General features: G+C 43.0%; 1 protein-coding gene across 1 annotated transcript; it reads right to left on the minus strand.

Annotated features, from left to right (window-relative positions):
- Positions 1-7,395: 7,395 nt before the first annotated feature.
- On the minus strand, positions 7,396-10,604 carry LOC127592663 (gastrula zinc finger protein XlCGF17.1-like). The gene is given in 3 exon segments (XM_052053601.1): positions 7,396-7,540; positions 9,254-9,832; positions 10,409-10,604. Coding segments are annotated over 3 exon segments (870 nt in total). The 5' UTR covers positions 10,587-10,604; the 3' UTR covers positions 7,396-7,427.
- Positions 10,605-15,365: the final 4,761 nt, after the last annotated feature.

Raw genomic sequence — 15,365 nt, forward strand, 5'->3', positions numbered from 1 at the left:
GCCTTAACTTTGGCATCGTCAGCTCTCAGCTGACCCTTCTCGATAATAAACCCCAGAAAGGAGATGGACTCGACGTGAAACTCGCACTTTTCTGCTTTTACGAATAACCGGTTCTCTAGTAGACGCTGCAAAACCAGCCTGACATGGTGTTGATGTTCTGCAAGAGTCCGAGAGAAAATTAAGATGTCATCTAAATAAACAAAACAAAACAGGTTCAGAAAATCTCTTAATACGTCGTTAATGAGACACTGAAATACTGCGGGCGCGTTGGTCAGCCCAAATGGCATGACTAGGGATTCGAAGTGCCCTAATGGGGTCTTAAATGCCGTCTTCCATTCGTCCCCCTCACGAATACGGACCAGATGGTAAGCGCTTCGTAAATCGAGTTTGGAGAATATAGTGGCGGATTGGAGGGGGGCGAACGCCAAATTTAATAACGGAAGTGGGTATTTGTTCTTGATGGTGATCTCGTTCAGGCCCCGATAATCGACACACCGGCGTAACGTCTTGTCTTTCTTTTCGATGAAGAAGAATCCGGCCCCCAACGGGGATTTAGACGGCCGAATGAGGCCAGCCGAGAGTGAGCTATCGATATATTCTCTCAGCGCCTCTTGTTCCGGCTGAGAGACCTGATATAGACGGGAATTCGGGAGTAAGGCGTTCTCCAAAAGATCGATGGCGCAGTCGTACGGTCGGTGAGGCGGCAAGGACTGGGCACGGTCTTTACTAAACACTTGGCGTAGGTCATGGTAAATACGCGGAACCTTATGTAAACCAATAACTTCTGGTGGCTCGTTCCGGGTCGGCCCTCTCTTTTCTGCCGCCGAGCGCAAACAGTGAGTATAACAAAATGCGCTCCAACTCTCGATTGCCGGACGTTCCCAGGAAATGACAGGGTTATGTTCGCGCAGCCACGGCAACCCCAACACTAACGGTACGGATCGAGACCGCATGATATAGAATCTACGGTATTCGGTGTGATTGCCTGATAATGTTAGTTTCACCGGCGCGGTGATTTCTTTCACTTCCGCCAGGAGTCGCCCATCAAGATCGTGAACCCGCTTTGTCTCCCTTAGGACCTCAACCTGGCAACCCAGTTCCTTAGCTAGGCTGGGGTCTACAAAACAATTGTCCGCCCCAGAGTCCACCAAGGCCCGAACAGAAATGACCCGTAACGGACCATAAAGAGTTCCGTCCAACTCGAGTCTTGGTGGATGTCCCGGATGGACCTCCTCCCGTCTCGACTCTCGTGGCGCAGTATCGGGCACAAACTCACAGTTTTCGGGGCGCCCGGACGGGCGGGACGGAGTCAAGGAACAGTTGGAAGCCCGGTGTCCAGATTGGCCGCAGTAGAAGCAGGCTCGATCCCGAATCCGACGCTCTCTCTCCGCTGGTCCCAGGCGTCCGCCTCCCAGCTGCATGGGCTCCTCCTCTGCGTCGGCTGGATCGGAACACGAATGACGCTCGGGTCCGGGTGGTCGCCAGGACTCGTGCTCAGCCGGCCGACGACCCGTACGTCGGGGTGGGACACGGGTAGTTCCTCGCTCTTCCGTACGTTCCCTCTCACGCTCCCGCATGCGGTTGTCCACAATGAGGGCCAAATCGATGAGCTCCTCCAAGTTGCGGCTATCGTCGCGGGTTGCCAGTTCGTCCTTTAACGCCGCACTTAACCCGCGGCGAAACAAACCACACAGGGCGCGGTCCCCGTAACCGCTACGGGCGGCCAAAATGCGAAAAGAGATGGAGTATTCGGCAACGGATTGTCGTCCTTGCCGAATAGCTAATAGCCGACCTTCGGCCTCCCTTCCCATAACCGGATGTTGAAATACGCGCCGGAACTCGGCCACAAACTCTGGGTAGGAAGACCGAAGCCCGGGTTGAGCATTGCTGATCTCTACTGCCCAAGACGCCGCCTGACCAGTCAACAGGCTCATAATGAACGCCACCTTCGTGCTATCTTTCTCGTACGTAGCTTGTTGGTGGTCGAATATCAGAGAGCACTGGTGTAAAAATTGCTTGCAGAGAGCCTGTTCTCCCCCGTAGCGAGGGGGGTGGGGGAGATTGGGCTCTCGCCCAATGATCGGGGAAGAGGGTGTCCCGGATGAAGCCGCCGGGACCCTTGGGGGTGGCGTTTCTCGGGGGGTCGCGTGTTCCCCTTGGGAACACAATATCTCCAGCCGCTGGGCTAGGACGGCGACTGCCTCCCGGAGCTCCGAGAGCTCCTGTCGTTGCTGGCCCACTAATTGCCCCTGGCTGGTCAAGGCGGTCATGATCTTGTTAATGTCTACAGGATCCATTATGGTGGGAGTATTCTGTTACGAACTCGGGTAAACCGAGTTAGGAAGGGGGATCCAAAAAACGTAGACAAAAACAAGGTCTCCGAAATAAGACAATTTAATGTCCAAACCGAATATAAGCGAGAACATAAAGCGCTGGTCCACAATGAGAACCAGGAGGTAGATCAAAAACGACTAACAAAAGGTGCTTGCACAAAAGAGCAAGAAAAAGAAAGTAAAGTCCACAAACTACGAACGAAAAACAATGTAACACTTTGTACACGCAAGAAAAGCCAGATCATCAAAACAAAATGGTACTCACACACAAACTTGGTACCGAGGCGACACGCGAAAACACGACGAGGTCAAAAGCCACTAGTCAATGAGCAATGAGGTAAGCAATGCCAAAAACAATACTCCCACAACAGGTGTCGAACGTAGGAGTCCTTAAATAGTGTCTCTATTGATTAATGATTGCCAGCAGGTGTGCTAGAGAGACCGCTCCTGCCAGCACCAGACCGAAAAACCGAAATGTGACAGTGCCGGTCCAGTAGTCGCTTGAGTTGTGTATATACAGTACGTTTTAAAAAGAACCAACACGACAGCTCGTTTGTTTTCTGTTGTTTTGCTCCGCTGCAGAAACTGCCGTGTGAACGCAAGTGGGGCTGCGCCGACGCTGTGCCGATGCCGTCATGCTCAGCGGCTTTGTACGTGTGAACGCTCCACACAATTTGCTGCAGTGCAAAATATATCGCAACAAAATACATCGGTGCAGCGCCGGAGCAAATGTGTGCCGTGTGAACAGCCCTTAGGTCCCAACCTTGGATGTTCATCAGTGCTGGTGAGGACTGTTTCCTGCAGAAATCCACAACCAACTCCTTAGTTTTCCCGAGGTTTATCTGGAATTTATAAAAGTGGAAAAAGACATTGGTTTACAAATTATAGAGCAATACCATTACCACAATTCTTAAAAATATTAGAAAAACTTTTCATGCAGACTTGATAACTTTGTACAGAAACATGTGCTATTAAGTGAAAAGCAATAAGGCTTCAGAGAAAAATGGACCACCTCAAAGGCAGAAATGGTGTTTGTGCAAGAAATAGCCACTAATATAGACAACACAGAATTTACTGTTGGGATTTTTCGAGATTTAAAAAAAGAACTAACAGCCAATAGGCAGTTCTGGCTGCCCATCATAGAAATGGGAGCAAAAGAATGCCTTATCCCACAATAATGCACTGCCGCTCATTTCCTATTGCTTAATTAACACCATTAGAATGTATCGAATATTACCTTGCTCCACTGGCTGGGAAGCTTCTGAAATGTCCGGATGTGTTGATGAAGATGGGTTGGAGGAGGAGGAAGATGCCCTGTGCCGGATCACTGTCGCACATTCAGTTGTGAGCCTCCTCTCAGCCTCTTGTGCTTTATTTGTGCTTCTTGATTTTTTTTTAATTTTGGGCTTTTTGAACCTGCAAATGACAATGAGACTCATTGCAGTTGTGAACTGTTGTGAACAGTTGTGAACCCAGACACTCTCTTCTCCTCTGAGAACTCTACTGTGGCATCATTAAATGGGGACAGCACCTGCAGACGCTCAGAAATGAGCCTCAACTGGTGGGATGTGAGTGGGTAATGTCAGTGTGTGGTCCTCCTCCTATGGCTTCCCTGAGGTTGTACATGCGTTGCAGCATGTGGAAGGTGCTGTTCCAGCGTGTCTCCACCTGAAAATAAAAGGTCATTATTGTTTGAAAGGGGAGTGGAAGCAGTCATGGATGTCAACTTACCTCTTGAACGAGCTTCAGCACAGGCTCTGTAGGCTTCATTTGCTCCTGCACCTGTGCCAGGCTTGTCTATAAAAAATAAAGTGGTACTGCTTTTGAAGTAGCCAAGTATCCTCCTACACTGAAGACGGATCTCAGACAGCTTAGTGTTTTCTGCCAGAGCCTTCTTCACAATCAGATTTAATGTGTGCGCCACACGAAGATGAAGGTCTCTGTCACATGCAGCCATGTTGGCTGCACCATTTGTCACAAGGCAAGTCACTTTGGTGGAAATGCTCCATTGTGCCGATATAACGGCAGCCATGTTCTGAGCTGTATGGCGGTAAGGGAAATGGAGCACACCTAACACAGCTGAGTGCATAGAGGTGTGCTCATCAATGAAATGACAAGTGACTGCCAGATATGAGACATGACATCTGTGTTGATGCTGGTCCACATAGCTGCTGTTATGCTCACTGCAGAGGACTTTGCTATGAGCTCTTGGGCCTTCTCCTTTGCCTGTTGGTACCTCTCCTCCACCTTGGCTTTCAAAGTCTAAAGGAAACGAGAAAGAACACTATTGGAAGAGCAGTTATGGGGGAATGGGGAATAATGATTCATGTGCCTGGTGGGGAGAACATATGTAGGGTTGAAAGCTTGGATAATCTTCCTGAACCCTGTGTCCTCCACAAAACTGAAGGGCTGGCAATCTTCAATCACCATATTGATCAATGCCTCTTCCACTGCATTCTTATCCACTGCAGTTTAGCAGAAACAGAGTTAATGATAGATTACATTCATTTCATCCGTCACGTTTGAAATATACATGGTAGGATATGCTGTTTTTTCATTGCATGTTAAAATGCCTTACCTGGGTGTGGTTCTGTTTGAGTTGTCTCCTTATTTTCATGCAGGGCCCTATAATGTCTCAACATACAGTAGATGGAGTGTTCTCTTGGTACCCAACTTCTTTGGAACAAAAGTTTACACCTCACCTTTTGAAATATCAGCAAGTAGAAGAAAGACATTAAAATGAAGGATTCACTGTGCTGTCACAACAATTTACAATATACATTCAAACTGGTTATTATAATTTGTACCTTTTTCAGAGAGATCTGCTAAAATGATCCCAGAGAGGGGATGTTCTCTTCTTTTTCGTTGTGGACGGTGGGGTGCGTCCAAAGCCGTCCATCGCAAAATGAATCGGATTGAAGTGAATTGAGGTTTGGAGATGAGAGTTGGGTGTGTCAGTGTCACCTGTCAGCTCATTGTCGTCCCGGTGCGCCGATTTATTTCGAATCAGCCGTGAAACTATTTGTTGGCGTTGACGTAGGAATCCCGTCTCGTGAGGCTTCGGACGTAGCAACGCGTGTTCCGAGGCTTTGCCCGTGGCCACAAGCGCAATCGACATATGCCTTGATGCGCGCTTCGCAGATTTTTTTCCGGTTTACTCGGCACACGCATTGGTGCCTCGCCACAGTTGGGCACATCACTAGTGCTTGGTCCAACACTATTCAACTTCTATATAAATGATGTCTGCAGTGTTTCACAACAATTTAAATGCGTCCCATTTGCTGATGATACTACTTTCTACTGCTCTTGAGGAAATCAGAAACAGCTCCTGATAACTGTGGAAAATGACTTAAATTAAAAAACTGGTTCCACAGGAATAAATTGTCACTTAACCCTTATACCGTTTGAAAAAAAAAATGTACACATTATACTCTTCATGATTACGACCATATATGACGTACTGTGTGGAAATATGGTGAAACACCCATACAACAAACACACTCCCTGTTTTAAGACTACAAAAAAAGCCATCAGAACTATATAATTAATAGATAAAAATATACGGAACTCACAAATCCACTATTTATCAAATTAAACACTATGACGTTTTATGACCTGGTTAACTTCAAAATTGCCCAATTAATTAATGTGCAAAGCACACAATAACCTGCTCTGCGAAAACATCCAGAAGCTTTTTGAAATTTGACAAAGTTGCTATGATTTAAGTGGTACCAACCTATACAAAATCCAAAACAAGAACAATCATCAAGCAAAGGAGTGTATCTGTAATAGGTGTTAATCTGTGGAATAATTTTTAATTATTAAATCGCTTGCTGAGTTAAAAGGTAAATTTAAGAGAATAGTACAAAAAACAACATCAGAGTTCAGTTGATAAATTTGAAACATTAAATATAGTAAATGATCAGAGTTAAGTTAATTAATGTATGAAATGTAGTAATGTAATGCAAGATCCATGATGAACACGAGAAAAATCAACATTTAAATGTGCTAGGGTGTTTGTGTAGATAATACTATACAAACCAAAAGTTGTAAAAATAGGTAGAGCACATATAATGGTAACTATATGCATACTTTTCCTTTTCTTTTCGAATCGACAGAAAAACAATCTATTTATATATTCATAGATAACAAGGGGTAGGACTAGATAAGTTTTACACTTCTTACTTTGAACATTAAATGGTGCTGTATGATGCCAGTTTTCTTTACCTTTTTTACAATTTTACTTACCATTACTTTCTGTTAATTTATTACGGTATGTTTTTTTATGTTCAATAAATAACAAAAGCATTCTGATCCCGATGACATTGCTAGAATTCATCACAACAAAATAAAACAAAAAAAAACTTTTCGATGCAGTCAAGGAAAAGTAAAGTGCATCAAACACAATCAGCCTTGGTGCATGGACCAATGAAGCCTGCTCAGATGAGAGGTGAAAAACTGTTCATCTCAACATCACTCTTAGTGATTCTTCGTCTGAGACTTCCACGAGAATCTTTGACCACAGACTGAGCAGGAAAAAGTTTGATCACCAGTGTGGGCTCTTGAGTGGACTTTTAAGCTTTGCTTCTGTGAGAATATTTGGCCACAATCTGAACAGGCAAACGGTTTCTCACCAGTGTGGGTTCTTGTGTGGTTCATTAAGTGTCCCTTCTGAGAGAATCTATGTCCACAAACTGAATTGGCAAATCGTCTCTCACCAGTGTGAATTCTTACGTGCTTTTTAAGTCTCCCTACTGAGAGAATGTTTGTTCACAAGCTAAGCTGGAAAAAGGTTTGTCAGCAGTGAGTTGAAGCATGTATTTTTTAGGTTCCCTTGTGAGAGAATTTATATTTGTTCTTGGTTTGACCGTTTGGTTCTTTCTACCGCCTTTATTACAGATTTGTCTTACTGTTTATTGTGCATGTTAAATTGCTCCATGTACAGCACTTTGTATGCAGCGATGGCTGTCGTAAAGTGCTCTATAAATACTGTTGACTTGACATATTGACACAATCTGAATGGGCAAACGGTTCCTCACCAGTGTTGGTTCTTTTGTGATCATTTAAGCTTCCCATCTGAGAGAATCTTTGGCATTAAACTGAACAGGCAAACCGTTTCTCACCAGTGTGGGTTCTTGTGTGCCTTTTTAAGCGATGCTTCCGAAAGAATCTTTGACCACAATCTGAACAGGAAAAAGGTTTCTCACCTGTGTGGGTTCTTGTGTGGGAAATTAAGTGTGCCTGCTGACAGAATTTTTGGCCACAAACTGAGCAGGAAAAAGGTTTCTCACCAGTGTGTGTTCTGGTGTGTGTTTTTAAGATTGCTTTACGAGAGAATGATTGGCCACAAACTAAGCAAGCAAAAGGTTTCTCACCAGTGTGGGTTCTTGTATGGGACACCAAGTTTCCCCTTTGAAAGAATCTTTGGCCACAAACTGAGCAGGAAAACGGTTTCTCGCCGGTGTGTGTTCTGATGTGAGTTTCTAAGGGTTTCTTCAGAGAGAATCATTGGCCACAATGTGAGCAGGAAAGGGGTTTGGCACCAGTGTGGCTTCTTGTGTGTAATTTTAAGGTTCTCTTCTCAGAAAATCTTTTGCCACAAACTGAGCAGGAAAAGGCTTTCTCACCAGTGTGGGTTCTTGTGTGTCTTTTTAAGTCTCCCTTATGCGAGAATCTTTGGCCACAATCTGAACAGGCAAACATTAAATATAGTAAATGATCAGAGTTAAGTTAATTAATGTATGAAATGTAGTAATGTAATGCAAGATCCATGATGAACACGAGAAAAATCAACATTTAAATGTGCTAGGGTGTTTGTGTAGATAATACTATACAAACCAAAAGTTGTAAAAATAGGTAGAGCACATATAATGGTAACTATATGCATACTTTTCCTTTTCTTTTCGAATCGACAGAAAAACAATCTATTTATATATTCATAGATAACAAGGGGTAGGACTAGATAAGTTTTACACTTCTTACTTTGAACATTAAATGGTGCTGTATGATGCCAGTTTTCTTTACCTTTTTTACAATTTTACTTACCATTACTTTCTGTTAATTTATTACGGTATGTTTTTTTACGTTCAATAAATAACAAAAGCATTCTGATCCCGATGACATTGCTAGAATTCATCACAACAAAATAAAACAAAAAAAAACTTTTCGATGCAGTCAAGGAAAAGTAAAGTGCATCAAACACAATCAGCCTTGGTGCATGGACCAATGAAGCCTGCTCAGATGAGAGGTGAAAAACTGTTCATCTCATCATCACTCTTAGTGATTCTTCGTCTGAGACTTCCACGAGAATCTTTGACCACAGACTGAGCAGGAAAAAGTTTGATCACCAGTGTGGGCTCTTGAGTGGACTTTTAAGCTTTGCTTCTGTGAGAATATTTGGCCACAATCTGAACAGGCAAACGGTTTCTCACCAGTGTGGGTTCTTGTGTGGTTCATTAAGTGTCCCTTCTGAGAGAATCTATGTCCACAAACTGAATTGGCAAATCGTCTCTCACCAGTGTGAATTCTTACGTGCTTTTTAAGTCTCCCTACTGAGAGAATGTTTGTTCACAAGCTAAGCTGGAAAAAGGTTTGTCAGCAGTGAGTTGAAGCATGTATTTTTTAGGTTCCCTTGTGAGAGAATTTATATTTGTTCTTGGTTTGACCGTTTGGTTCTTTCTACCGCCTTTATTACAGATTTGTCTTACTGTTTATTGTGCATGTTAAATTGCTCCATGTACAGCACTTTGTATGCAGCGATGGCTGTCGTAAAGTGCTCTATAAATACTGTTGACTTGACATATTGACACAATCTGAATGGGCAAACGGTTCCTCACCAGTGTTGGTTCTTTTGTGATCATTTAAGCTTCCCATCTGAGAGAATCTTTGGCATTAAACTGAACAGGCAAACCGTTTCTCACCAGTGTGGGTTCTTGTGTGCCTTTTTAAGCGATGCTTCCGAAAGAATCTTTGACCACAATCTGAACAGGAAAAAGGTTTCTCACCTGTGTGGGTTCTTGTGTGGGAAATTAAGTGTGCCTGCTGACAGAATTTTTGGCCACAAACTGAGCAGGAAAAAGGTTTCTCACCAGTGTGTGTTCTGGTGTGTGTTTTTAAGATTGCTTTACGAGAGAATGATTGGCCACAAACTAAGCAAGCAAAAGGTTTCTCACCAGTGTGGGTTCTTGTATGGGACACCAAGTTTCCCCTTTGAAAGAATCTTTGGCCACAAACTGAGCAGGAAAACGGTTTCTCGCCGGTGTGTGTTCTGATGTGAGTTTCTAAGGGTTTCTTCAGAGAGAATCATTGGCCACAATGTGAGCAGGAAAGGGGTTTGGCACCAGTGTGGCTTCTTGTGTGTAATTTTAAGGTTCTCTTCTCAGAAAATCTTTTGCCACAAACTGAGCAGGAAAAGGCTTTCTCACCAGTGTGGGTTCTTGTGTGTCTTTTTAAGTCTCCCTTATGCGAGAATCTTTGGCCACAATCTGAACAGGCAAACATTAAATATAGTAAATGATCAGAGTTAAGTTAATTAATGTATGAAATGTAGTAATGTAATGCAAGATCCATGATGAACACGAGAAAAATCAACATTTAAATGTGCTAGGGTGTTTGTGTAGATAATACTATACAAACCAAAAGTTGTAAAAATAGGTAGAGCACATATAATGGTAACTATATGCATACTTTTCCTTTTCTTTTCGAATCGACAGAAAAACAATCTATTTATATATTCATAGATAACAAGGGGTAGGACTAGATAAGTTTTACACTTCTTACTTTGAACATTAAATGGTGCTGTATGATGCCAGTTTTCTTTACCTTTTTTACAATTTTACTTACCATTACTTTCTGTTAATTTATTACGGTATGTTTTTTTACGTTCAATAAATAACAAAAGCATTCTGATCCCGATGACATTGCTAGAATTCATCACAACAAAATAAAACAAAAAAAAACTTTTCGATGCAGTCAAGGAAAAGTAAAGTGCATCAAACACAATCAGCCTTGGTGCATGGACCAATGAAGCCTGCTCAGATGAGAGGTGAAAAACTGTTCATCTCATCATCACTCTTAGTGATTCTTCGTCTGAGACTTCCACGAGAATCTTTGACCACAGACTGAGCAGGAAAAAGTTTGATCACCAGTGTGGGCTCTTGAGTGGACTTTTAAGCTTTGCTTCTGTGAGAATATTTGGCCACAATCTGAACAGGCAAACGGTTTCTCACCAGTGTGGGTTCTTGTGTGGTTCATTAAGTGTCCCTTCTGAGAGAATCTACAGTATGTCCACAAACTGAATTGGCAAATCGTCTCTCACCAGTGTGAATTCTTACGTGCTTTTTAAGTCTCCCTACTGAGAGAATGTTTGTTCACAAGCTAAGCTGGAAAAAGGTTTGTCAGCAGTGAGTTGAAGCATGTATTTTTTAGGTTCCCTTGTGAGAGAATTTATATTTGTTCTTGGTTTGACCGTTTGGTTCTTTCTACCGCCTTTATTACAGATTTGTCTTACTGTTTATTGTGCATGTTAAATTGCTCCATGTACAGCACTTTGTATGCAGCGATGGCTGTCGTAAAGTGCTCTATAAATACTGTTGACTTGACATATTGACACAATCTGAATGGGCAAACGGTTCCTCACCAGTGTTGGTTCTTTTGTGATCATTTAAGCTTCCCATCTGAGAGAATCTTTGGCATTAAACTGAACAGGCAAACCGTTTCTCACCAGTGTGGGTTCTTGTGTGCCTTTTTAAGCGATGCTTCCGAAAGAATCTTTGACCACAATCTGAACAGGAAAAAGGTTTCTCACCTGTGTGGGTTCTTGTGTGGGAAATTAAGTGTGCCCGCTGACAGAATTTTTGGCCACAAACTGAGCAGGAAAAAGGTTTCTCACCAGTGTGTGTTCTGGTGTGTGTTTTTAAGGTTGCTTTACGAGAGAATGATTGGCCACAAACTAAGCAAGCAAAAGGTTTCTCACCAGTGTGGGTTCTTGTATGGGACACCAAGTTTCCCCTTTGAAAGAATCTTTGGCCACAAACTGAGCAGGAAAACGGTTTCTCGCCGGTGTGTGTTCTGATGTGAGTTTCTAAGGGTTTCTTCAGAGAGAATCATTGGCCACAATGTGAGCAGGAAAGGGGTTTGGCACCAGTGTGGCTTCTTGTGTGTAATTTTAAGGTTCTTTTCTCAGAAAATCTTTTGCCTTAAACTGAGCAGGAAAAGGCTTTCTCACCAGTGTGGGTTCTTGTGTGTCTTTTTAAGTCTCCCTTATGCGAGAATCTTTGGCCACAATCTGAACAGGCAAAAGGTTTATCAACACCGTGGGTTCTTCTGTGATAATTTAAGCTTCCCTTCCAAGAGAATCTTTGACCACAAGCTAAGCAGGAAAAAGGTTTCTCACCAGAGTGGATTATCTTATGAGCATTTAAGTTTCCTTTATGTGAGAATCTTTGACTACAATCTGAACAGGCAAAAGGTTTCTCACCTATGTGTATTCTTATGTGTCTTTTTAAGTGTCCCTTCTGAGAGAATTTCCAGCCACAGTTTGAACAGGTGAACGGTTTCTCACCAGTGTGGGTTCTCACGTGTCTTTTCAAATCACTCTTACTAGTAAACATTTTCCCACACCCAGAACATTTCCAGGGTTTGTTGTCAGTGCAAAATGCACCATCAGACTCTTCATCATCATCAGCAGCAGTGCTTGACCATGTTTTGTGCAAGGGTGCTCCGACTCCTCCTCCTTTTTCATATGAAGGGCGTGCTCCTCTTCTTTAAAGTGGGAGACCTCTTTGTTCTCCTCTTCTTCTTTAATGTGAGAGGGATCTACATCCAGCCGCTCAGGACAAACATCTTCACTGATGTCTGAAAGACACAAGTAGACAAAAACACCCATTAAATTATGGTTCATAATTATAAATTACACCACAAAGAATCTTTTTCAAGCCGAGTCACATTTCTTTCATGGAAAAATATCCCGCGGCACACCACTAGCTGAAAATGTGAAAAAAAGCAAATTTTAACAATTAAGTGTTATATTGTTATGATGAGCGTTTTTTTTAAAACATTGAAACATAACGCTACATTATAACACCTCAAATAGGAATCTAATCAGCATCAAGTCAATATATTATTTAGATTTATTTATAATCTTTCATATTTATTCTCACTCAGTGTGATAAATGGTTTGGATGAACACAGAACTGATATCCTGGCAGCAATCGATGAAAGACACGCAAAGCTCTTCCTCCAAAGTTCTCAATTTTTCTCTGTTATTAGTTTTTACATCAGCCAGGAAATTTATTTCGCCGCTTTGGGTCCGAACATCTCATTTACATTGCCACTGGGACTGGGATTTAGCCACAAGTTCAGCTACATGGTAACTTGCTTTCAGGGCTCATGAACATTGCTTGTTTATGTGTGTTCACGCAGGCGAACAAAATACTACACATTTTTGTTTCGAAGTGAAAGGTGTTTTGTTTGGAGATGGAGTTTAAGCTTACTTGCGCTGTTGGAGAGCTTTTCGCCACATCCAAAGAACAACTGAGTCGGTGCGGTTGCTTCTCCGGTAAAAGTAAATCCAAGTGAAAGAGCTTTCATTGTATTGGCTCGCGCCAGAAACTTCACTTCGCAAGGCAATTAACACCAGTGTGCCACGGCACAGGGTTTGAAAAACACTGGCTTAGGTTAGGGCAGTGGTCCTCAACTAGAAAGACTGTAGGTCCACTTTTTTTTTTAATAAGACCAAGGTCCGGTCCCATGCACGGCGGTCATGGGGAGCAGGGCTATATGCCAATTTAGTATGGTCAAGCCAAGCTTATACAAATCAACACTCCTCACAACCAACCAATAATGGGGTGCATGAAAATAATTATTCACTTTGCCAGTACACAGCAAATAATGAGAGGTATTGTGTTGAGGCAGAGGAACTCTTATTTTGTTAAGTTGTGTCTGCTTAATAATAGAAATAAGACATTTTTACTTTAACTTTGTTAAACAGTAGTTGTCTTTTATTTTTCCTCAAATTAACAAAAGCAAAACAAAATACTAATTTTACCAAAATAAATACTAAACATGAAAACAAAAATATTTTCATTTGTACAATTCCCATTCCCATTTTCATATCCACTCTGAAATCACTGAAAAATATATCAGAAGAGGAGTTAAGAACCATTTTAAATACTGACACAAGGAGCACAGGAATGTGCAGTGCTGTTCTTCCACTAAAGGTGAATGCAATGTCTGAGGGATGCAAATATTATTTGAGGATGCCATGAGGATGTTCATTTACCATGTTGCGGTGTTCTGCTGTTAAACAGCTGCAAAGATCCCCGGGTAGACGGGAGCAAAACTGCACACAATCGAAACCTCACGTGATTCGTCTTGTCTAATTGTCTGTGTGCGGCTCTCCTGTGCTGAAGCTGTGAGCACACTGTGGCGTCGCGCATGCGTCTGTTCCCAGACACAATCATCCATTTTGAATGCATTATGTATGGGCACACCTTAAGTTCAGAGGAGCCAATCAGCACATCGTTATCGCCGACATGCCCTGCTCAGCCAGGGTCTCTAGTTCGTCAAATATTATACACACACAAGGTGGTGGAGAATTACAGAGCGAAGATCCTGTGGGACTTCCAGATCCAGACTGACAAGATGGTAATGGAGAACCAACCAGATATCGTGATCATAGATAATGGGCAGAGGAAAGCCGTTGTTGTGGATGTAGCGGTCCCAAGTGATGGAAACATCAGAAAGAAGGAACATGAGAAACTCAAGAAATACCAAGGGCTCAGAGAGGAGCTGGAGAGAGCCTGGATAGTAAAGGTGACAGTCGTGCCTGTGGTTGTCGGAGCACTCGGGGCAGTGACCCCCAAACTAGATGAGTGGTTGCAACAGATCCCGGGAACCTCTCTGAGCCCTTGGTATTTCTCGAGTTTCTCATGTTCCTCCTTCCTGATGTTTCCATCACTTGGCACCGCTACATCCACTACAACGGCTTTCCTCTGCCCTTTATCTATGATCACGATATCTGGTTGGTTCGCCATTACCATCTTGTCAGTCTGGATCTGGAAGTCCCACAGGATCTTCCCTCTGTCATTCTCCACCACCTTCGGAGGTGTTTCCCATTTTGACCTTGGGGTTTCCAGTCCATACTCCGCACAGATCTTTCGGTAGACTATGCCAGCCACCTGGTTATGGCGTTCCATGTGTGTATATATATATATATATATATATATATATATATACAATACAATACAATACAATACATGCTGATTTATATAGCGCTTTCACAACAGCGGCAGCTGTAACAAAGCGCTTTACAAAACAGTTAACATAAAGTAAAATAATAAACACAACACATAACATAAAACACGGACAGTCATGCAGTCCTAACCACTTTTCCATCACACGCTTTGTTGTTTGAAGCAGTTTGAGATGAAAGAGGAGAGAATCAAAGTGTCCTTTAACCAGTGGATCAGAGACGTCATGCTCAAAATGTGCACACGTTGGCTACAAGCTAAGTTTCAAAGTCAACAAGAAGCTGTAGCATCCATTGACGAAAAAAGAGATTGGTTCACTTCTCCTGTCCCATGGAAATCCACTTCAATTCCAAGCGGCGACTCACGGTTCCAAATCCGCATCGGCGCTCTTCGCCAACGCTCCTCTCTCCTCACCCTCAACTTCAGCGGCCATCCATCCAGCCGCACCAACGCCGACTGTCCAACAGCGCTGACATAGCCACTGAACAAATCGGGGTTGTGAAAAATGCTGCCCATTACTGGCGCAAAAAACACAAGCGCCCCAGGTCTGTCCAGCACCGACAGTCAATGGCGCCGACATTCCTCCCAATCAAAATCTGTGCTGGTACAGGCGTGCTGCCGAGAAGGCGCAACCACTAAGCACAGATACTGCTCCTTTGACGAATGTCGTGGCCAAAAAGCGCAGCACTCGGTTTAGAACCCGACAAGCCTTCCTTTTCGATTCTAGGCTATATATATATATTTATATATATATATATATATACAGTACACACACACACAC

The sequence above is a fragment of the Hippocampus zosterae genome, chromosome 19, assembly GCF_025434085.1.
Source record: "Hippocampus zosterae strain Florida chromosome 19, ASM2543408v3, whole genome shotgun sequence".
Classification (NCBI taxonomy): Eukaryota; Metazoa; Chordata; class Actinopteri; order Syngnathiformes; family Syngnathidae; genus Hippocampus; species Hippocampus zosterae.